This window comes from Uranotaenia lowii, chromosome 2 (genome assembly GCF_029784155.1).
Source record: "Uranotaenia lowii strain MFRU-FL chromosome 2, ASM2978415v1, whole genome shotgun sequence".
NCBI lineage: Eukaryota > Metazoa > Arthropoda > Insecta > Diptera > Culicidae > Uranotaenia > Uranotaenia lowii.
Genome location: NC_073692.1, coordinates 380,855,425 through 380,880,424, shown reverse-complemented (window position 1 = coordinate 380,880,424; position 25,000 = coordinate 380,855,425). Strand labels below are relative to the sequence as shown.

The 25,000-nt window shown below is 36.0% G+C and overlaps 1 protein-coding gene across 2 annotated transcripts in view; it reads right to left on the bottom strand.

Moving 5' to 3' along the window:
- Positions 1-11,918: 11,918 nt before the first annotated feature.
- The window catches only part of LOC129745857 (DNA-binding protein D-ETS-4-like), a 53,666-nt gene continuing 40,584 nt past the window's right edge, over positions 11,919-25,000 (bottom strand). Inside the window, exons 1-5 of one of the 2 annotated variants that reach the window (XM_055739219.1) lie at positions 23,008-23,099; positions 22,054-22,936; positions 13,688-13,848; positions 12,203-12,377; positions 11,919-12,007 (exon numbers count right to left, since the gene is read on the bottom strand). In XM_055739219.1, the coding sequence (XP_055595194.1) occupies positions 11,964-12,007; positions 12,203-12,377; positions 13,688-13,848; positions 22,054-22,753 (1,080 nt within the window). In that variant the 5' untranslated portion in view covers positions 22,754-22,936; positions 23,008-23,099 and the 3' untranslated portion in view covers positions 11,919-11,963. Of the gene's footprint in view, positions 12,008-12,202; positions 12,378-13,687; positions 13,849-22,053; positions 22,937-23,007; positions 23,100-25,000 lie in introns of those variants that run through there. The other variant, XM_055739218.1, reaches the window with a different exon arrangement.

Below are 25,000 nucleotides of genomic sequence, written 5' to 3'. Positions count from 1 at the left end.
TTTTGTCATTTTTGTCATTTTTGTCATTTTTGTCATTTTTGTCATTTTTGTCATTTTTGTCATTTTTGTCATTTTTGTCATTTTTGTCATTTTTGTCATTTTTGTCATTTTTGTCATTTTTGTCATTTTTGTCATTTTTGTCATTTTTGTTATTTTTGTCATTTTTGTCATTTTTGTCATTTTTGTCATTTTTGTCATTTTTGTCATTTTTGTCATTTTTGTCATTTTTGTCATTTTTGTCATTTTTGTCATTTTTGTCATTTTTGTCATTTTTGTCATTTTTGTCATTTTTGTCATTTTTGTCATTTTTGTCATTTTTGTCATTTTTGTCATTTTTGTCATTTTTGTCATTTTTGTCATTTTTGTCATTTTTGTCATTTTTGTCATTTTTGTCATTTTTGTCATTTTTGTCATTTTTGTCATTTTTGTCATTTTTGTCATTTTTGTCATTTTTGTCATTTTTGTCATTTTTGTCATTTTTGTCATTTTTGTCATTTTTGTCATTTTTGTCATTTTTGTCATTTTTGTCATTTTTGTCATTTTTGTCATTTTTGTCATTTTTGTCATTTTTGTCATTTTTGTCATTTTTGTCATTTTTGTCATTTTTGTCATTTTTGTCATTTTTGTCATTTTTGCCATTTTTGTCATTTTTGTCATTTTTGTCATTTTTGTCATTTTTGTCATTTTTGTCATTTTTGTCATTTTTGTCATTTTTGTCATTTTTGTCATTTTTGTCATTTTTGTCATTTTTGTCATTTTTGTCCTTTTTGGTCATTTTTGTGATTTTTGTCATTTTTGTCATTTTTGTCATTTTTGTCAATTTTGTCATTTTTGTCATTTTTGTCATTTTTGTCATTTTTGTCATTTTTGTCATTTTTGTCATTTTTGTCATTTTTGTCATTTTACTTTTATTTTACTGTTATTTTTTATCCATGTCGTTTCAATGGTTTTTTTTTATATAGTCGTTTTTGTTGTGTTGTTATTCGAAAAAGAATCTTGAAGAAATCGTATTATAATCTAACGTTTCGTAGAAAAAATTTGTCACCGTTAACTGCTTATTAATTTCACTAAAGTTTCGAGCTTAAAATCCCTTGAGAAAAAAAAAAAAAAGTTTCGAGCCGTCAAGTGAAATGGTTCCTTGTCTTTTTGTTAGTAATTTACTGCATACATACAAATGTGCAGCCACTTAGTGACACCTCGGAACAAAAATGTCACCCAAAGTGAAAGGAAAATGCTTTATATTCAAACAAACACCTCGGCCAACAACAGAGGAAACCAAAAGCTCAAAAGCACTGAGGAAAGAGCCTTCCACAGTCAGTGTGTGACAACGTAATTAAAAGAATAGCAGCGATAAAGTATATTTTTTTTAAAAATAGAGCTTCGCGCTTGACGAAGACGAAGTGAATGCACAGGCTCAGCAAATAGCCAACAAACAACAACACCGAGCAGCGATTAACTCTGAAAACAACTACCACACAAAATCACCCCCCACAAGAGTAAAATCAACGAGCTACAAAGTACGTAATTATCATAATCAAAGTAAAAGGTGATCTTGCATTTTTTTTTCTTGCGCGGTTGTTTCCTCCACTTTGAAATGCTTTCGTTATTGTAATGCTTATTTATACATTTTTTTCTTGTGCTGAAGCTGCTCAGCAACTTACAGAAAAGTCGTCGAAGACGTGAATTTGCGCGACTTGACTTGACAATCGACCGTCCACTCTCTTAACTCGTCTCATGTATATGTTACTTGGGGGAGTTTGTGTTTACGACGAAGTTTGGTGCGGTTGCAAAATCTCCGCGTGCCAACCTCCGGACCAAGGCAAAGGGGGAGGCCAAGGTATTACATGTCTACCAAGAAGTCAGGCACTCAAAACCTTCCAATACACGTACATCGACTGGACTGGACTGGGTCCTAACCGTAAGGAGAAAGCCAGTAGTCTTGGCTCCAACGAGCGAGCTTCAAAGCAAATTGCGAGAAAAGGAAAGCGATTAACATTTTTTTGTGCGCCCTCTCGTCGCCTCTTATAGCATCGGCCTTTACTTGTATGGAGGAGACAGTCGGTTATGGGAAGGTAACCTCAAGGACGTTTGGTGGCCATTTCCTCGCTTAGGACACCCCCCTTTCCACAACCTTCAGGAATGGGTCGTGGCTTGAACGACCCAGCTAGCTATTCAGCAAGAAACCTGTGGATTTTTTTTTTGCTTTCCTCTTTCCATCGAAGCGAGGTCTTTCCGATATGTTTTTCTGGCTTCGACCCCGGTGCAAATGTGTTGCTACATCATGCTACTGCTTTAGCTGGATCGATTAATGTTACGTGGCCAAAACTGGTTCGGAAACTTCCCTGAATGTGCTGGGGAAGGCAGCAGCAGCAGATTTGATTCGAGATGAAAAACAAAAAAAGTATGAAAATGATAATAACAAGTCGTCTCTCGGTGGCGGCTGTGGTGGCCTTAATAAAAATGCACACTCACTCATGAATGAGGCAGATAAGCTACTTGGGCAGTTCTGATGCCATTGCATTGTTATGGCATACCGAATGGTTCGACGATCCAGTTGTTTTTGATGATCTAATACCGATCATCGGATTGTTTTAACACTGGGTTGTAACTTATGATTTATAAACAGAGAGGAACAATATTTGGTTGCTTTAAGCAGTTGGAAACAACTGGTGGAGAAAATGTGTTGAGTCAAAAATGTTTCGGGTTTGTCGCTCTAACTGATGACCACTCGTTGAAGTCTCTCAATGTTATCGAAAAAAATAGTCCAGTGCAATATCAACGAGACTGTCTAAGTGTTGGATTTCCTGAATAAATGTGAATTTACCTAACACTCCCAAAACTGCTTCCAGATTCAATCAAAACAGAGAATCATCTTTGTTAGACCTTTTGAAGTGCTATGCATGGAACATAGTGGCTTTCAGAGGCGTTTTTTATTGTATATTTATCCATTCATGGTCAGCTTCTTCAAGTATAAGACATCAAGTTTATCAATTTTTTCTCCTTATTTATCTCCGTATTATCCAGGCGATACATGTCAACAAATAGTTTCTGCCTGAAAAAGTGCCTGGTGCTCCCTAACGAGTTCGTTTTGCTGTCCATTACGATATTTTTCAAAATATCTCCTCCAAATATTTTGCGCATAATTTGACCAAGTTATTTTGCTTATTTTACCCGTGAGCAGCTTTTTAACCTTGTAAAACTGTAGGTAGGCCAGTTTTTTAAACCAGCTAGACGAATTAGTTAGAAAGTTTATCACTTCCCTCTTTTTTATGTTATAAATTTATCGTTGAATAAGCTAATCAACACAATAAGTTGTTTGTAGGCAAAATTCTCCGGGAAAAGTCGATAACAAAACTCAACAATAGATTTTTTTCTCAATCAATCAATCTTGACCCATTGTTCTTCGACTTCACCTTCCAACATTGTTTAACATAGAGTTTCGTGGCCTGAAATTTGAAAATCGTGAACGGCACTGACAGTAAAACGACAGTTGGAGCATAAAGAATGTATTCGAAAAAAATGCAACAATTTGTTTAGCGAATAACTTATGAATGGATGGAAATTAAATGTTTAATGAATCTACCTAGTAACTAATGCAAACATATGCAAAATATGGTGAAATTTTGTTTAATACAGAAATTTATTGTTAATTTTTTTTCCGGAAAATTCAAGAAAGTTCCAGTGGGAGACTCAAATACAACTGCAAATCAGCTATTTGACAAAAGTTCATATGATAAATTGTTTAAGAAGTTCTAGTGGATCCAACAGTGAGCTTAAATTTGAATAAAAGTGAAGATGATGGATTCTATGAAAATCAGGAATGTGAGAGGTTTAAAAGAATGCAAACCAAAAATTTCAATGGGGTAAGTGATAAAGAGCTTAAATTTTTTTACTAGTTCAACTAGCTGACTAAAAAACAGGCCTGATTTTAATTCTAGAAGGAAGAAAAGCTAGCATCGAATAAATAAACAAATTACGGTGGTCCAACAGCAAAACAAACTCTTTAACGGGCACTTGGCAGGTTTCCAGCCAGAAAATTTTCGATGAAAAGTCTGGCCTGTATTTTCCGGAGTAAGGCAAGGAGAAAAAATTGTCACAAAATGATGTCTAGTAAAGGGTGTTCCACATCAAATTGCATCACAGTAAAAGCGCTGTAAAAAATTACCTAGTTTACAAATTCTTTCCAAGCTTCCAGACAATAAACTATAAACCATTTGTTATTTTCTATAATTTTTGCTTGATTTAAGTTCAATACCATATTCGCACAATCGTACATTAGGTCCAACTGTACCCGAAAATATTTGCGCAACTTCTCTTTTACAGAAACCTACTTTCTCGTCATTTCTTCGACAAAATTGACCTTTACGAGATGCTCATAGAGTGACTGCTTCAAAACAGCACAGTATTTTTCAATGGGTCTTGGTTCCGGTGCTTTGGAAGAATCTTTGTTCTTGGATACAAAAGTGACTTTTTGGCGTAATATCACTTTGAGGTATCCTTTGAACAGTGAAACAAATAAAAATTAGTCGAAATGGTGCAGTAGACCACCATTTCAGCTTATTTTAAGCTTTCAACCGACCAAAGAATGCAAATCCAGCTGCAGAGAACTTTTGAAGTAATTTTTACAGTTAATTGAGTTTTTGTTATAAACAAACATCATTATCGGACCATTTCGAATTTAACCTCAATTTTACGATGCCCCCAAACATAATGACAACAAAGAAGCTATTAAGACGTTTCCAAAATGGTATATGTTATGAAAATCGGTCCAGAAGTTTTGCAGATGGAGTCAAATATTAAACCTTGCGAATAATGTTTTTGATCCAGAAGTTTGCTAAAATACTGGTCAAATGCTAGTCATAGTCAACACGACTATAAGTTGTTTTCGAAAGTCGCTTTTAAAAAATAGAGTAATTTCTGTAAAATAAACTTGTCGCATTGCTTTTTGATTTTCTCTATTTTTTTATCAATTTTAAAAATCCAAAAAAAACCTTGTAAACAACACACTTTAAGATTTCTTTGTGCAAACTTTCATGCAAAAATACGCTATGAGTGAAATTCTACAGCGTTTGCAAAGTGATGCAATTTGATGTGGGGCACCCTTTACTCGAAAAGGATGCCGATCTGTGGAAGCTGCAAATCAGTCAATGTTTCATAGCGATTGACACGATGAATAGCTGAATTTACAAAGAATACTGCCTACATATGCAACAGTTTTTCCTGCATAGCACTTCAATAGGTTCTACAAAGTTGATACTTTGTTTTTATTGAATCTGGAATCGTACCATTACGCAAAAACTGCAGTGGAGTGATAGGGAATCTAATATGTTGTTTTTGTTCCGAAGGACGACAATCGGCTAAATTTGTCATAACTTCAACCAAATTAGAAATTTTGAGTTATTTTAAAAGTAAGGCTTCAGGAAATAGAAAACGTAATCAATAATAGCTTTGACTTGGAAAAAGGTGGTTCATAGTTTTTATAAATTTCGTTATAGGATGATATCTCAAAAGCCACTTGATAGAATGTTACAAAAAATTTAATTTTAAACAATACATTAAAAGGTCGATTTGCTTAAAATTTTATCAACTTACATTGATGCATTCAAAAGTAATTAACAAAAAAAAATTGTTGCATTTTTTTCGAATACACTCCTTAAATGTGTTTGACTAAATAGTGCGTGTAATGTGTGTAAATTGTTAAACTTTTTGATCAAGAGCAAACAAATCCCGTATCAGTCTCAAGTTGTCGAGCCACTTTTCTTCTAGAACTTGATGGAACATAGAATAATTATTATTTTGAAAATGATATTAGACTCCATAACGACCAGGCTTGAAACGAATTTCCTGATCCTTGGCAGTTTTGGAGCACTTTAAATCTGATACTATAGTGATAGATAGTGAATTAGCATCTTAAACCCACCAAAATGTCTTGAATCCGAAAAACAGCTAACTTAAAAACGTTTTCAGCACGTATCTGGACCGGACAAATCCGGGATATTTTATCTAAAAACCTGGCAGAATCCGGATATTTGATTTCAAAAGTGTCGACCAGAAATCCGGCCAATATCAGGGCAAATTTGGTCGAAACCCAGGAATTACTCAACACAAAGCACGAAACAAAAATTTTGAATAAAATTATTTTCATCATAACTCACCAGCTGTTTCAAAATCGTATTTTAGGCTCTCAAAAAACCTTTTATGATTATTTTTGTAAAAGTTGTTCAAAAAATTTCGTTTCGAAAGCATAATTAAAAAAAAATTTACTGCACGATTTGTTTTTTTTTTTGTTTGGGCAAAAAAAGTGAATAAATCCGGGCAAAATCCGGGCTTTATTCACTGAAAACCGAAAATCACGAAAATCTATGTACTTTAAAAGTTCAGAAATGTATTGTTAATTGCTAATTTGAGGTAACCAAATTGTAATGTGATCCCTGTATTTGTCTACACAATCTGACATATTTTTCACCTTTTGGCAGTTGTTTTACCCTCAAATCAACGCGATTTAGGCTCTTTGATTAAAATATTGCAAATACATAAATGCAAAATTTATACAACGAAAATCTAAAATTTCTTTGCACATTGTATCAATTGTCCCACAATTAAAGTAAAATACAGATATCGGTAGCATTTAGAATAATAATTAAAGAGATTTAACATGATTTAGAAAAGACAATCCACAACAATGGACTCGACAAATCTAGACGAAATTAAAATTCAAAGTATAATGGGCGATGGAAGCGAAAAGTTATTCTTTCTCTCCTTAAGAAAAACCCCTTTAGAACTGTCAAAAGTTGGGTGAAATTATAGCTGCATCCCACTTGCACTGATGCAAAACCATCACCCAAATTCGTCAGCGCTCCCATCGCCTATTGAATATTCTAGGGGATCAGTAGGCGGCTGTCAAAAAAGTGCACACCTTTCTTAATTGTTTCGAATTTTGATCCGGAAAAGAGAAAATCCTCGTGTTTTTAAATTAAGTGATTTAAGTTATCAATAGGGGAGAATGGAGATACATGATCCCCTTTTCTTATTTTCATAATATCTTTTTGGGAAAATATTGCAACTCGCCGTCTTTCCCATTTTCTTACAGCGCGTAATTTCAAGTTTATATGATCAAAAAGTTAGATACCCTTGGATAAACTAGAAGCCCTATCGTTGGAATTTAGAGAAAGAGAAGAAACCTGGAAATATTGCAAAGCCCACGATGCTTTATGCATTGTGAATTTGTTCCTAAAACGTTGAAGGGAGAATGTGGGCTTTTGAACAATTTTCAGATTTTGTCGTCCATATAAATTCCGTTTTTTAAAGCTAGATATGGAAAGTTTAAAAAATATCTAATAATTTTTTATAAATCTATATCATGAAATCTTCAATAATGTTTTTTCTTCTCTGTTTTCCTTTCCAAGAGCGAGCGTGGCGATAACCAGGAATGAAGAGCAAAGAAATTGAAAATTAATATGGGAGAGTGGGGAATCAAGGGCCACTTTTTTTTCTTTGTTCCATAACTTTTTTACTACAAACGATAAAAAGAAATAAAAATAAATGGTTTTGTTTTCTTCATGTTTAAGGTATCATTAGGCAATTCTCATTTTTTCTCATTTTTAATAACTTATTTTCCCCATGATTTGACTGTTTTTAAAGAAGCAATATTTTTTTATATTTTGAAAAATAGTGGGGAATCGTGGGCCACTAAATCCATATTGACTTTATGAATTTACCCAAAACTGTAACTTCAAAATTCATTTCGTTAATTTAACCAATTTCAGATGACGACATAAAAAAGAGAGTTGTGTATGATCGAATAGATTCAAAAACCTGACTCGCGAACGTTTTGGCAAAATTCCTTATATAGAATGGAAAAATATTTTTCATAACTCTTCATTTGGCATAAGAAAGATTTCCCACAAGCTATGATTTGCAAATTGGTTGCATTTATGTGACTTATAGATGTTTCATCGAAAATTCCTTTTTACTTGAAAAAACATGACAAAACTAAGATCATAAGCGTATGAGCATATTTTTGTTATGAACTTTAGGTTCCCAATCAATGCAATTAGCGGCTGCTTGTTTAATTATGTAGGGAAGAGTGGGGTATCGTGGGCCATGGGGAAACGTGGGCCACTTTTAATATCTCAGATGTGTGTTGAGATAAAAATCTCAAACCAACTGTCATCGTCGTCACTTTGCGTGAGCATATATTTCTATATGTTTTTGACTTAAATACGCATCATATGCTCCTTTTATTTATCAAGCTAAAAAAAGTTAGAAAAATTTACTTACATAATTAAAAAAACACCTGCTAATTTCATAGATGGGGAACCTAAAGTTCCCCCATCTGAAATTGCTTTAAAATAACTACATGAATTATGAAATCACAGTTTTGGGTCAACTCATAAACTTTGCATGTTATTTGGTCAATTTAGATTCAGTGGTCCACGATTCCCCACCGTTTTTCAAAATCCAAAAAATATTGCGTTTTTTAAATCAGTCAGAATTTGGGGAAAAAAACTTAATAAAAAATTTAAAAAAATACCTTATGATACCTTGAAAATGTAGAAAACCATACCATTTTTTATTTTCATTTTATCTTTTATAACAAAGAAGTTATGAAACAACGAAAAAAAGTGGCCCATGATTCCCCACTCTCCCATACATAAGTAATTTTTTTTAACTATGTTAAGCTGGATAAATAAAAGAACATGTAGAAAAAGCGCAAAGCGACGATGATGACAATTGGATTGAGATTTTAATCTCAACACATATCTGAGATATTCAGAGTGACCCACGTTACCCCACCTTACATTATAAAACTTTGATTTTTGTTTTTGAAAAAAAACATCATTCCCATCCACAAGGCGGCATCCATAAATTACGTAACGCAAAAAATGCACTTTTTTGACCCCCTCCCCCCCGTATGTCACAAATCGTAACGCTTCGACGTACCCCCCTATGAAAATTACGTAACGCTGACAATTACCCCCCCCCCCCCCATCTTCTCATGTTTTTAAATACTGATTTTCGAAGTTAAAAAAAGATTTTAACATCAATTTTTTTAACGTTCTTAAAAACGGAATTAATATCTATCCAGATCGCTTCTTAGTACTCATTGATGATAATCTATATATATAAAAAGCAATTATCTGTATGTTTGTTTGTTTGTTTGTTTGTTTGTTTGTCCTCTATAGACTCAGCCGTCTTAAGAGCTAGAGATCTGAAATTTGGCATGGATGCTCATTAGGACCAGGAATGATGAAAAATGTTATTAGATTTTTGGACGACCCCTTCTGAAGGGGGTCGTCCATACAAGACAAATATTGTTTTCACGTTACTGACGTTATTTTCCGTCGGATTGTGATGAAAATTTGCACATGAGTGTTTTAAGAGACGAGCAATCGATTACAGTTATCAAATTTAGGGTCAAGGGTTGGCCAAAGGGGTCGTCCATATCCACTGATTTATGTTTTTGCGATATTCGCGTTATTATGCATCGGATTGTGATGAAAATTTGCACATGAGTGTTTTGAGAGACGAGCAATCGATTACAGTTATCAAATTTAGGGTCAGGGGTCGGCCAAAGGGGTCGTCCATATCAACTGATTAATGTTTTGGCGATATTGGCGTTATTATACACCGGATTGTGATGAAAATTTGCACATGGGTGTTTTGAGAGACGAACGATCAGTTACAGTTACCAAATTTAGAGTCAGGGGTCGGCCAAAGGGGTCGTCCATATCCACTGATTAATGTTTTTGCGATATTGGCGTTGAGGGACCAGCAATCGATTTCAAGTTTCGAATTGCGGATCAGAAGTTGGCTGAAGGAGTCGTCCATACCCAACTTTAATGTTTTTGTGATTTTGACGTTATTCTACATTGGATTGTGATGAAAATTTCCGCATAGTAGTTTTGAGGGACGTTCTTTTGCTTTCAGGTTTTAAATCTTGACTCGGGGGTCGGCAAAAGGGTTATTATCTGTTCACTGATTTTACGATATTCTCTTGATTGGGCATAGGATTGTAATGAAAATTGACACATGGGAGGTTTACAGAAAAGATAATTGATTTCAGGTGTCAAGTTTTGATTCGTGGTCAAAAAAAGGCTGTCCATGTTAGTTGCTCACTGTTTTCGTGATCATGCATCGGATTGAGATGAAAATGTTCAGATGAGGATTATAAACTATGAGCAATTGACTCCAGGTAGCATGTTCCGTGTCAAGGGTCGGCGAAAGGGGCGTCTACATTCACTGTTCACTGTTTTCAAGTTCCTGACGTTATTTTACATATAAATTGAAAAGAAAATATGGCAAAAAGGAGTTTTGAGGAACGTAAAATTGGTTTCAATTATCGAATTTCGGGCCATGGGACAGAAAAAGAGGATTTTATTGAAAGTTCAGTGTTTTGTGCAATAATTTTGTTGGAGGCAGTTAATTGATACCAATTTAAGTGTGAAGGTCAAGCAAAAGAGTCGTACACATAAACAAATAGTACATGTTTCTGCCATAATGTCTAGATTTTGCAACCGATCGAGAAGAAAACACTCTAACATAAATTTTAATAAAAGCCAATCAACCGTTTAATTTGAATTTCAAGTAATAGTAACAGTAGCGACTTTAAAAACTGTTGAATTTTTTCCCCAAAATTGTCGAAAGAATGTTTCGAATTCATTTTCTTAACTCATTTTGACGTACCAATGATTTAATGCGAAACGAAGTTCGTACGGGATCAGCTAGTTATCTGATAAAATAAATTATTTGTCTTACAACTAGTTGCTCTACGCGTGTTAACTGATGATCTACCTTGTTTTGTTCCAGGATCATAACTTGTTATGCAAAAAATACTCCACTTAGTAATATTCGTGGGAATAACCAAAATTGCATTTCTTAAATCAATTCAAAAAAAAAAGGTTAAATTTCCGTTTTAAGATTGGATTGAGTTCTTGCGGGTAAATGCATCTAATATTTGGCTTTCCAACGGTTGTTTCACGAATATCCAACGCACATTTTATGGAGTCTATCTCAGAATCTTTAAAGAGGAAAGGTTATAAACCATTTTCAATCTTGTTGAAGCTTCAAATTTTAAGCTGATTTTGGTTTGCTAATTATTCTGCAAAAATTGCATGATATCTAAAAAGCTGCAATTAAACTGAAATTTTTAAGGAAAAATCGTTACGTAACGATGAGCATACCTCCCCCCCTCCCCTATGTCACAATTTGTAACGCTCGAGCTTACTCCCTCCCCCCCCCCCTAGGAGCGTTACGTAATTTATGGATGCCCCCCAAAAGAAAGATTAATCGGGGATCGGAGTTCAGAAGCACACTTCGTTCAGCTCCCATCGTAAACTTGCATATTCAATTATGGAACATATAGTACTATTGTCCACGTTTCTTCCTTCCTGTGTTCCAGTTGTCTTTGCATCAAATACTGCACAGTGGGACCGGCCAAGTAAAGATGAGTAGTAAATGTACATTTTCTACTAACCGTGACGCTGGTAAGATCTGGCTGTGTATGTATCACAAGTATAAGCAAAGTTGAATTGAATAACCTAGTAATATCGTGATTTTCCCAAAAGGTTATAAAACAAATTGGATGTACAAAAACAACCTCGATAAGCAATCGAAAATCACACTTGATATAAATTTTGTTAAAAACATGTATGTGAATTTTATAAAAAAAATTATACATGGGTTAGCTTTGAGGGTTTATTCCATCATACATAAATACTATGATAATTATTCTTCTGTCAAAAATCTAAAGCACGGCTATTCAACATCGTGTTACTAGGGCATTCAATTTGACTTAGATGTGTACACATTTATTTCCACAATGGTACGAAGATTCCATTTGCAACGTATTTCCAAACATATTTCTTTATTATTGAATTTACTGAGCGCTCATAATAATGAACGCTGATAATCTGGCCCGATGAACTCGTGCAGGCAATGAAACGCGATCCAGCGAATGGCGCTTAAATAAACGGAGCCTCAATGAATGGGGGATTATCAGTTTGACCTGAAATCAACCAGTAAATAAATTTAAAAAAAAACACTGGTACCCAGCATTTTCATGCTTTAGCTATTCCCGAATGTTTAATAATTTTAGCTATTCTCAATTCTCGGAAAAGGGAGTGATTCTAATGGTCAATTATGTTTAGATTGGAAACTTATTTAGTTTTGAAGGCGAAAAATACGCAAATATGATACTCACCATCACTGAGATCCCCGTTGAGCGATTCCGTATCGAAGGAGCTGGAATCCAATCCGGCTCCAACGATGCCCGGCTCGGGACTGGCCGCTTCCGGCACCTCTCCGATGCCCGGTATCAGCGTCGACCGGTAAATTTGCTTCCACAGCTCCAGGTGACCGTGCAATTTGTCACCACCCTAATGAGAAAACAAAAGACACCAAAATTGTACATGAATCAAAAATAAAGCTCGATTTGAATAAAAAGTAATTTTTCACCATAACTCCCAATTGTTGGAGGAGTGAGGCAATAAGATTGTGATTCGAAACAAGCAGAGTGTAAAAATCGCATAATTGCCTCACAAACCAATCCACTACCCCCAGACTGAAAATAATAATAACAACCAAAACAACACCCGTACCATCCATCAGTATCATTTGAATGGAATGCTCGATCGAAAATAAACAAACATGTTTATTGCCCAGAATCTACCGATCGGACGGCTTGCGATTTTTAGACGTGGGTTGTAGGGAAGGAAGGATCAACGAAATCGAAAGGAACCTCGATCAGACGACGACGCGGGAAGGCCGGCTAAGAGAGCATAATTTTATACCTACATACAAACAATCGGTGAAAGTGAAAATCGAATAACTTGGAGCAGAGCAGATTTGCGGCGTACCGCAACTCGTACACCTTAGACTCGGAAAACTGACTATGGGTACCGTAGAGGGTGTCGTTTGTGATTGAAAAAGCACTACTGGCGTAAAGATTTGAGATCTTGATGCATGACCATTACATTCAAACGAAACAAGAAGAATATTTTATGAAATTATCGTCCTATTGCATAGTTCATCCCCAAAAAAAAAATTAGTGAGAATCGAACTCACTGCAACATCTCATCTCGACTTGCCAGTCCGATATCTTACGCAGTGCACCATCTGAGTCGGTTTGCAAACGAACGTTTTTTGTCGTAGTCGATTTGTATTCCTGCCTAGTGGGTTGGTATTAAATTACGCCTTAAAAAGAACAATGACATGCACTGGACAGTTGCAATTGGATTGGATTGGATTGGATTAGTAAACCCAGCCAGAAATATGTTACTATACGGTTAAAGATCACCCAACGGTAATCGATGAAAGCGAACCGAAAATCAACCACAACACCTCTTCCTCTCGTAGCGAAATTCCACAGCAGCAGTTGCGCTATAATATCGAGCTACATATAAGAAGGTATACGCTCTCAGCCAGCAAAAATATGGTAGGGGATGAACCTACACAATCTCCAAGCCTTTGAAGGAGATCGCGGTTGGACGGCTTTACGGCTGCTGCGGATGGAATAATTGGAGAGCATGACGTCAGCGCTGAGGACAGGAGGATGATGGTAAACAAACCAAGCCGAGCTTATGAAATTGCACAACTCGGCCTTGCCGAGGTTGGCCGAGTTCGACCTCCCCCTTTCCCAATCTTCGTCTTTCCCGGGACAAGCCAACCTTTAGATTTGGTTTCTTACCTGCGGAATTCGTCGCACGAACTCGTCCATCGGCAGTTGCACCAGCTGGTCCCCACTTTCCGGAAACAGGGCCGCGATGCTGACCGGTGGCATGAGCTGGTATTTGGTCATCGCTAGCTCCAGCCACTGCTGAACCTGCCCCGTTGACCATTGGCGAGGATCTGTGCAGGAAAAAAAAAAAGAGAGAGAGAAAAACGAAATAATAGATAAACAAGCTTATCAGATGCTATTGGCTACCCAATTGAGTAAAAATAGCTCACGGGAAATTGACTCCCTCGGAGTAGCAACAAAATTGAAGCGGTATCGTTCTCCCTGAGCAATACGTCTGTTTCTTGTGTTAACACAAGCTGGAGCACCAGTTCCATAGGTAAGTTTGCTATCTTCAATCTTCGGTGATACATTGTAACACCGGCTTTAAGGCGAGCGTTGTAAATGAGAGGCGCACTTTATCAGAACACTTTAAAAAAAGATAGACACATGTTAACAGCATGTGTTATCTTTTGCGGTAAAAGCTTTGAGCAGCCAAGAAGTTTTGATACTAATTTAAGTTACTACAGTGACAAGAAGAAATTTATCAATGTTTTTGTTTTATTTATAGCTGTTGATACTTACAGTTTCGGCAGAGGAAATCTGCCGCTCCGTCGGCGAAACCAAAACAGTTTGTTTTGGTTCCGCATGCTTTGAGTCAATTCGCAATTGAAACAATAGCGGTGATGATTGATGATGACAGCTGATGATGGTAAACACGGTACAAATGTTTACATCATCACACTGTGAAGCCAAACAACTCAAATTGGGTTTGTGGTAACACAACAGTGTTGCCAGATATTCTGGGTAAGAATATCAAAGTACTCATTGAGAAATGAGTACTTTCCCGGTTAGGGAATATAAGATGTGGAAGTGACAATTAGCTATCGCTAATTAATATGGTTGTATTCTAATGACCTCACTGACGAAACTGAATAAAGATTACTCTATTCCACCACTGAAACCTGCGTTTTCAACAGGTTCTGGGCCCAGATACGTCTGGAGAATCGGAAAATGAGTTAGTGAGAGGGGTACTCTCAATACTTGCGGTTAGCAAGTTCACAAGCGACCAGTGCAGAAGGACCAGCCAGGTCGAGGGGCCAGCCACCAGCCAGAGGACCACCGAAGAGGACCAGCCAGCTGATGTTGGACCAACCAGCGCCGAGACGAGCCAACCTAGGGTCCCCGAGCCAGCGGAGATGGACCAGCCAGGGCAGAGGCCAGGCAGCCAAAAGTCTACGGCCAGCCAGGAGGTATCGCCAGAGCCCGGGGAGGTTCACGGATTGGGAGGGTTACTCTCGATGTCGTCACGAGCTACGTTGCGGTTAGCAAGCGTGAGCTCACGACCGACGGCCGGGAGGAGTCCCAGGATCCGCAACCGCGATGGTACAGCGCGAAGGTCGGTATATCCACCCCGGAAACATTGGGTGGAGCTGATAGCCGAGAGGGTTACTCTCGTGCTGTGGTTGTGCGCTGTGGTCAGCAGTTATGAGCTGATCCAATCGCAGAAAACCACCAGCGCAATCGATCATAAGGAAGTAAAAGTGTTTTCTGTTATCAGTTGATTAGCTAGTAAATAATTGATGGTAAAGAACGGTTACAAGTTTTATTATCAGAGATAACTAGTTCGTTCGAATTCATAGTCCGAATTGAGGCTGGGTTATCGGCCGAAAGTCATGAGGCCGGAGACGATTCGGCCAAAAGGTCATGCGGCCGAAGGACGTTAGGCCGAATGGGTTATCCAGACGAATAGGCCACTAACCCGAATGGGTTATTCGGTCAATGGTTATTCAGCCGATGGCTGCTAGGAAGAAAGGACGTAAAGTCGAGAGAATGTTAAACCGAATGATCATTTGGCCGATTGTAATCAGGCCAAATGGTCATTAGGCCGAATGTTCATCAGACCGAATGGTCATTAGGCCGAATAGTCATAACTTAAGGTTGAATTTTCTACGAAGTTCGGCCGAGCGAACGTGAGCTTGAGCATCCATTCGGCCTAATATCCATTCTAACTTTTAACGGCCTAGTAACCATTCGACTTTACGACCATTCGGCCTAACATCCATTTGGCCTAACGACAAATCGGCCTAAGATGTACACGCCGCGAAAAAGTATTTTAGGATAAATGATTTTTCCTTTGTTTAGGGCCCAAACAAAGGAAAATTACTTTGATTCTGGGACAAATAAAAAATCCTTTGTTTCTAATCTGTTTTCCTTTATTTCAAAGAATTTTTACCTTTGAAATTAAAACAAGTTCTTTGATTCAAAGTATTTTTTAATTCAAAGAATAAATCATTTGTTTAAAAAAAATTTCTTTAGAATCAAACTCATAATATATTGTATCAAATAAAAAAGAATTTGTTTCAATAGAATATTATTTTGAATCAAAATAATTTTTTTAGGCTCTAACACCAAGATTTCTCTGAGTGTAGGGAAGCGTTAAAATGTCTTATCGGTCAAGCATCCATTCGGCCTAGCATCCATTCCCACACAAAACTCTTATTTTGCTTGATTTTAGTGAAAACTTATTTTTTTCCGTAGACACGAAAGCCGTGAAAACGGTAAAGTGTCTCTAATCGCAATAATAATAATAATAATATTTTGTTAGCCACTGTTATTTTTTTAAGAGCTACCGACTTTTTCACCGGCATTTGGTAAAATTTCAGTGCTAAAAGTTTTTCGGTGATTCATTTTTCCTTATTTGCTAAACTTTCAACAGAAAAAATTGTTTAATAGATTGGTTAAAATTCAAGCTGGTCAGAGCAAATTTATCTTCAAATCTGGCCTCGAAAATTTTATCGACCTGACGACCCCTCTGCCTAACGGTCATTCAGCCTGACGACCATTCGTCCTAACGATCATTCGGCTTTACAAGCAGATAAGCGTTAATATGTCTTATCGGGTTGTGGTTGATTTTTACTATTTTTAAATCTAAACCAGCTGTCCCGGCAAACTTTGTTGAGCCTTTGAATTTTCACAAAAATAATTTTCATATGAGTCGAGGCCGGATTAAGGGTGGGGGCAATGAGGGCGATTGCTCTGGGCCACCCGGCTCAAGGGGGTCCCCCGAGGAGAAAAAAATGTAAAAGTTTTGCTCTAAACACTTATCAAAACTAGAAAACTATATTAAAAGTTCGAAATTTATGAAATCTTAAACTAGGACGGGGGGCTCCCCAAAATATAAATTAATTCAGCATTTGTAACTCATTCTATGGTTCACAAATGGATGGTGTAACTTAAATTTTCAATAAAATTTTCCTCAGAAGCCTCCATAACTTGCTAAAGAAACATATACAAATTTTCATAAGCTCTAATACATTAAGTGGGAAAATATTGGGGATAACAATTAAATTCACATTAGTTAGTACGATTGTTCCTTTCGTGCTTCTTGTTCTCAGTTTTCATAGCAGCTTTGAAAAATTGTAACTTTCGTTCGATCGTTTTACGAAAAATAAAGAAAAAAATTTTTAAATATAAAAATTTCCCCGAAAATAATTATGCATTACAAAATCCAAACAGGTCATTTTTGCAATTTTACCCCTTTGGTTCTGAATGCCTCATAAGGGTAAAGCAAACGTTAAAATGCTAAAATAACGTTTTATGCTTTCAAACTTTCGACAAATATTTACAAGTCACAATTTTTATGAGACACAAATCAAAACTCTTTTGATTTCGAAAAGAGTTTTTTTTTCACCATTATGAGATAAATTCCAAATTTCTTAATTTAACACTGCGTTTTATCAGTAATCCTTATTCTTAATTTTTTGACACAAACACTGATTTGATTGAATATTACAATGCTCATTATTTTTCCTTAAGTTTGAGCCGTTTCTGATAAAGAAACGTCAAAATGTTCTACATTCAATTGATCCATTTGTTTTCTAAGGTGAGTTTTGATTTAGGTTTTTGGAAAAATAGATTGGTTTTGAGTTCTTATCTGGATCTAACTGACTGAATCTAGCTCTGGCACATTTTTATTAGAAACTCTTCATTGTTGATTTGTTTTCATTTTTTTTAACGTTGAACTGTTTTTTATTCTTATATAGGAACTTATTTATTCATTTTTATAGTATTCCGTTAAACGACATGGCTTAACGAACATAAATGCTTATATAGGAATCATGTTCTTTATCCTATATATGTTTATTTATTTTTGTTTTCGAGGAATAAAAAAAATCTTCATTGTGTCTATAATTGTGTCTACTGTTAAATTTTTTTAGCATTAATTTGTTATTTCAATCATTTCTTCCAACCTTATTGAAATTTTTCTCTTTAATACTGAATTTTGTTTAATAAAACTGCTTCCAACTTATGGAATTAATCTATATTTTGATTTTTTATCAGAATAAATTTTTAATTCGATTTTGAAATTTCAACTGAGATCTTCTGATTCAAATTTGAATTTTGAATGCTGAAGCCACTTGCTTTTTTAAATTTTTACTCTGAACAATATTTGAGACTAGAACTCAGATTTTTTTATTTGTGGTTCTCAAGTATATTTATAAAGGAGAATTTTGATTTCCCCACTGAAACTTTATTGTGAGAATGAATATTTAATCAAGCCGATCTCTCGAGTTAAAATAAACGATCTGCAGTTATATTCAGAATTATATTAAAAAGAAACATTGCATGTTTTTAGAATAAATAAACTTTTTTCCGAACTGCTGATATACATTTTTAATTAGAACTTAATTAATTTAATTTAAAAAACCGAATTTTGTTGCTTTTTCTAATCAATATTCAAAATATATATATATATATATATATATATAAGTTATATAAGTTATATAATAATTGTCATCTGAAATTCAAAATCAGAAACAAAATTCCAATTTTTTTGTTCGCGAATCTTAATCATTATTCATTACATGTAAAAGTTTAAGGGTAAAACAATGTTTAGTAGAACCTACATATATTATTTTGTTCTTTTTTTGTTAGTTCTGATATGTGGTTCAAGACTCAATTTATTTGATTTGGATCTTCTTGGTACAATTTTTACAATTTCAATACTTTGTTATTCCAAGCTTTTGTATTTGAAGATGTTTTTGAATCAAATTATTCCTCGTTTCTGACTTCTGATATTGAGTGTTGGATCAAACTATGAGTTTTAGTTTTACGAAGCTAACCTTATTTTATATCCTAAATTCCGTTTAGCTTTTAGCTATCTAAGCATGAATGTAAGAAGAGGAGATTTTCTAAGGTTTCTTAATTTTTCAATTTATTTATTCTATTTTCGATTCTATTTTTAAAAAATTTATAAAACTTTTTATAAAAATTAACACTAATGAAGTACAAATAAGACGTTTCGGTGGCGCTACCACAAATATTAAAAGAAGATTTTTAATGGATTATTTCATCGTTATCTATTTAGACGATTTGAGTTGGCAAAATTTTACAGTCATAACGTTGAATTTTATTTTCCCTGAGTTATACGACATTCTCTATTCCCAGCTTTCAGAAACCATTCCTGATTATTTTGCTTCAACATGCTATTAAATAAATTAGAATTTTTTTTTTAATTTTATAAATGAAATGGATGAATCTGGTCAAAACCTGGGAATTTTTTTTAATGAAATCCGGCCAACGGGGCCAGACCGAACCTTTCTCAAAAATTGGTATTAAATATCCAGGCAAGTCTGGGTAAAATCGGGCAATATGGAAAGCACCGGATCTTTAAAATGTAAGTTTTCCTGACTATGAAACAAAAACAACTATTTTTCGAAATATGCCCCTAACCGGCTCATCGCGTTTTTTCACCCCACTACACTATGGGCAGTTCCATACAATGAGGTGGAATACAGTAAAATTTGAAGTTTTGGACTTTTATGTAAATTTTGAAAATTTTGTATAAAAACTGCTATTTTAACTAATTTTAGAAAAAAATCATACAAGAAATGTTTAAAAACAACTTATAAAGTAGAATGATTGGTGTTATTTTTGACGCCACTTTTTATTTCTTTTGAGAGCTGTTAATTGGACAAATTAAAGCATAAAGATATACATATACGGTGTACGTCTTTATTAATTGATAGTTAAATGATAAATATGATCGAAACATTTTATCAAACTCAAAAGAAAAATGTGTGAAATGATTGATCAATCATGAGAAAAGAATTTTTTGGACAAACCGGCAACAACTTTGTTGAACTTATACTCATTAATGGGTGAAAATTACCCATTTGCAAGATATTTTCAGGTTTATTTGACAATAACTCTAAAAACGGTGCTTTGAGGTGCCTGAAAACTATTTTTAGGACCTAATACTAGATCTTGACAGTAAAAAGAGTATGGGGCATTACGGGGCTCTGTTTTGACAAAACTTTAAAGTTTTTTAACTTTAGAAAAAATTGTTTATTCACTCACTTTTATCGTAGCTCAATTTATTATGTGAAAACTTTGAATGGTTTAAAAGAAAGCTTTTAGTATAAGCTGGTATATGGTGAATTTTGAATTTAAGAGAATATGTTTTTTTTTATAGAAATACTTGTTTTACTTTTTTTCTTCGACGTATAAATTTTTCAATTCTCCAAATTCTGATTTCTGTGGTGCCAAGATAAAGAGTTGAAGAACTGGGGATATCTCAGTCAAATATCAAGTTATTAACTAGTAGAAAGGAAAAATGGATCCGATAAGGTTCAGTTTTTGACTTTTTTCAGCCTCAAACCCCATATTGCATTAGTACCTAAGATCAATAATCACATCCAAGTATCCATTTCACTGGTGCCACGTGAAGAGGGCTATGAAAATGGGCGCCAAAACTTCCTTCATATAGATGGAAGTGCACCAGCAAGCTTTGACTCCTACTGGCGTCTTTCAACACTGGGTTATTCGAATGAAACAGAATTTTTTTTTTTTTTTGTTTCGATTATAGTCGTTTTACCATCTTTATGGCATTCGCGACTTTATCAACGTTACAGTTGGCGGGTCGCTATTGAAAAACTTATCCGGTACAACTGTGTTCGATGTTTACTCTTGGGCTCGAACTCGCGGACATCGGCTCAGGAGACAACAGACTTGCCAACTGAGCTATATCACAAGCCACGAAACAGAAAATGAAAATTGGGTGCGCTATGACTTTTATTCGGTTCAAATTGAAACCAAAAAATAATTATCAAACTCCATAACAACATTTCCGAAATTATCACTTCGTGGTGCTTTTCTTTGCGCGAAGACGAACACAATAACAAAAATTACATGCGAATCGGATGAACACTGCAAGAGTAGTTCGTGTACGTACATATTCATGCCTCCATATTTATATTTAAGATAAAAAGTTACCTTCAATTTAGTTAAATTCAGATAAATAAAAGTTATTGACATTACAGAAATATATTTGGCAGAGCTCAGATAATTTAATAATATGCTAGATAAGTGCAGCAAAATAAATAGATCTTTCTTCTTTGGAATAGGAGAGAAGTTAAGAGGTTAAATGTAATTCGAAAAGCCTAAAGATGTCTGAAGAAATCTATCGCGGGAAGTTGTAATTTTCTTTTTTTTTTTTCTTAAAATGCTAATTATTTCAATAAATATAAATTAATAAGCTACCACCACAAATGCCAATAAGCCTGATTTTTTAGGTATTGCATGATTTTTCGAGGCTCTGCCTGACAACCTGATAAGCCATTAAATTTGCCTGATTATTGAAAATATGCCTGATTTTGCCTGATTTTTTGCGAATGTGATGAAAAGTTGGTCTTAAGGAACTGGATTGGGCACCATTGCTGAAGTGAAAAAGTGAAAATATGGCTGAATCAAAGCAATCGAAAGATTCCCTTGAATTCTTATTTTAAAAAGGGAATAAAAGGGAATCTTTCGATTGCTTCGATGCTTTGTTGCAGTAGCATTTTGCTCACACCACGTATTAGAGGACCAAAAATAGTCATCACTTTTAGCGAAATTTCCGTTAAATTATCGTAGCCTGATTATGCCTGATTTTTATTTCACCAGTTCCCTGATATTTGATAAACAATGTTGGCAACCCTGGCCACAACATTTTCTAAGGCCACAAAACAATTGAAATTGATTTAAAATTTGTAACGTTGTAAACAAAGCAAAATTGTTAAAGAAAAAAATCTAACGATAAGCTTAAAGTATTTTTATCAAAAAAAAAATTCTTATACTTATAAAATTTTCAGATCAAGTGAACTTAACTTGTAAAAAAACACTTTTTTTCTATTTTCAGTTTAATTTTTGCAAAAATACAACAAAAAATATTTCTGGACATTGCTCGAACAGTGTTGCTTACTCCTCCTATTACGTTTTTCTTTAAACAAATGTCTTCTAGCTTAAATGATTCTCGTATTGATTTTAAAAATAAAAGGAAAAAACCGATCACTCACCCGGTGAAATCCCGAGGGCATTGCAGGTCGCCTGGATGCCGTCCTGCACATCCTGCAGCGCGAGCTCGAAAACCGAGCCGATGTCGGCACGGGTCGTCAGACCGCCGATCAGCGACTCCAGCTCAACGAGCGTTTTCAGTTGGTGTCGGCGCTGGAGGCTGTCCTGCTGCAGGTGCTCCCGCAGGATCTGGAACTCCTGCTTGATGAGGGCTGATGGTTGTTGTTGCTGTTGTTCTGACGTCTCCTCTTTCGATGGAGCTCCTGCTGTCCCTAGCAGTAGGGAGTCTAGATCGATCGTTGGTTCCACGTCGAATTCGGTTTTGATTTCGCTACAATGGATCGGGGATGGAGCTCCGTTTGAATCGGGTGGCGATGGCGGCAGCGAGCAGTACTCCTGTTTGATTGTGGTGACGAAATTTTGAAAGTCCGGTATCGATGGAGTCGGCGATGGCGGGAAGATCGCGAACTGCTGTTGATCTTGAGGCGGACTCAGCAGCGTATTGGTGTAGTACTGATACTGGGGCCCGGATTGGAGCTGCTCGAGAAGTGCCGATTTGAGCGATGATTCCGCTGCTTCGTTCCAGGATTTTTCTTGTTTCATTGATTGAGCAGCAGCAGCTGGCGGAACGTCGTGGAAGATCGTGGCCGGAATGTAGCTGGGTGATTGATTCTGCTGGGACACTACCGGCTGTTGGATCATTGATTGTTGCTGCTGCAGCAGCTGCTGGTGAAGTTGAGTTTGCTGCTGCTGACGCTGCTGTTGGGATTGTGGACTCAAGGGCACTTCTCCGTCACTCGGCGTCAGCAGTGAAAGATCAAACAGCTCGGCGTAAGATGCAAAGAAGTCGGGCGTAAAATCGCCAGCCGGAACGGTTTGTGGGGTCTAGAACAGAAAGAGAAGGAAAAGGAAAATTAAGAACAAATCTCAAAGCTCAAATGCTAGAAAAGCTGAACCTTCTCAAACTTTATGACTAATTTCGTACGCACGCGAAACTACGTTTGGCGTCTTCCGCAACATATCTATGACTGACGAAAAACGACGGCGACCGGTTCTAATTCGTACCGGCTTCTCTATTGGCGTTATTAAAACGCTAAAGCTAAAGCCGGCCCCAAACACTGACTAGGAGAACAAGTTCCCGCGAGATAATGCCTCAGCAGGTATGTGTGTTGGTGCCTGGGATCTCTAGTAACATTCCAGCAAATTTATTAATCTGCTAGCTAGGAGCTCGCGTTCCTACTTCCTCAATTCTATTCCCGACTTACTCCTGGCCGCCGCGTACGCCTCCCCCAATCGCGATGAGCCCAAAGTTCTGGTGAATTAATTCATTTTATTGTTCTCGCCACACCAAGGCTGATGCCTCTCGATAGCTTCAGGTGATGACGACTGTTCTACGTCTATAGCTAGGCCCCCCGTTTTACCCCCACCCCCGCCAAAAAAACGGGGAACAATTAGCATTCATCTCCCGCCTGGAACAGGGGTTGGCAACCTGCGCGACTGATAAACAAAGTTGCCGAAAAATCTGTGTTTTAACGAAAAAATAATCTAAATTTCTTGAGAAGGTCATGAAAAAAGATTTGTTTTACATTTTACTTAAGAAAAATCAATAAACATTGCCAATCTTATTATTATTATTTTTTTTAGGTTTTATTTTTGACACTTTACCATCATTATGGCATTTGTGTCTAAACCAATCTTATTATGTTTATCGAAAACAACGTGAGAAATAAAAAAAAATTATGATAAAAAATTTATAATTTTGGGAACTTAAAAAATCTGTAAAATCTGCAAGTATTTAAAAAATTCTGTGTTCTATGACATAGATTCTGTAACGCAAATATGCTCCAAATTCCTAAAAATTCATTAAAGTGAACCCAATCAGCTGGTTTTCAAAAATCTTATACGTTTTCAGCAGAAATGTATCCCAAGCTTAGCACAAGATCGCATTCTGGACGATTCGCACCACGTAGCGCAACAAACTTGAAATTTGGATACAATTTTGAGACGTTTTGTTCGGGAGGAACATGAAAAACAAGGTTTTTAACAATAGCTTTGATCTCTATCGGCTGAATTCTTTTAAATATGGTTATTTTCCCTAAAACTTTAATTGTAGTTAATTTTTCATGTGAAGGTCGCAATTCGATAAGCAATTTGATAAGAAAGTTATTTCGCTTTTAAAATGAGATTTGTATTTGTTAATTACGAAAGTACATTTTTTTGGTTGATTGACCCTTCAGATGGTAACTTTTGAAGTATAATAACATTTTTAATGGGATTAGAGCGGTCTTCGGATGGAGCATTTGTCCAAGCTTTAAAACAGAACTTGATTTAAAAACGGCAGAAAACAACCTAAGTTATTGGGAGAAAGCTGATTTTTTAATATTCCTCTAGAAAAGAGATACATATCTATATAAGAGCCGAAAATCAGGATCTTGAATACGCCACCCTGAGCCAAAAATTCGACCTATAAAACAGAAATAGGATACTTAGGACCGCAAATATGCCACGCAGAGGCAGGAATAAATCACATAGGCCACTCAGAACCAAATTGGCCAATAATTGGCCACCCAGGAGTGCCAGGCACTCATAGCCAAAAATACGTCACTCAAAACTTGGAATACGCCATTACCCAGTAAGCGCGTCCTCTCAAAAATCGACAGAGCATGCAAAAAATTGAGAGTTGAGTCACCGAACTTAGAATAAAACGGTTAATTTCGGCGACACTCCAAAGAACGCAAGAATTCTCATTCGGTTTGTCCTGCCGAGATACGTAGAGGCAACGAATACGAATGCGTACATGCGAAATCAGTTTGAATCGTACTCTCGCACGGTGTGGTCGCATTTATCTCCGTGTCCGCAGGCAGGCAGACACGCGTCTCGAAGAGAAACATACAAACACGATTCGGGTTGTTTTCGTGTGTTTCTCTGGAGGGCGTGTCTTAGATTATT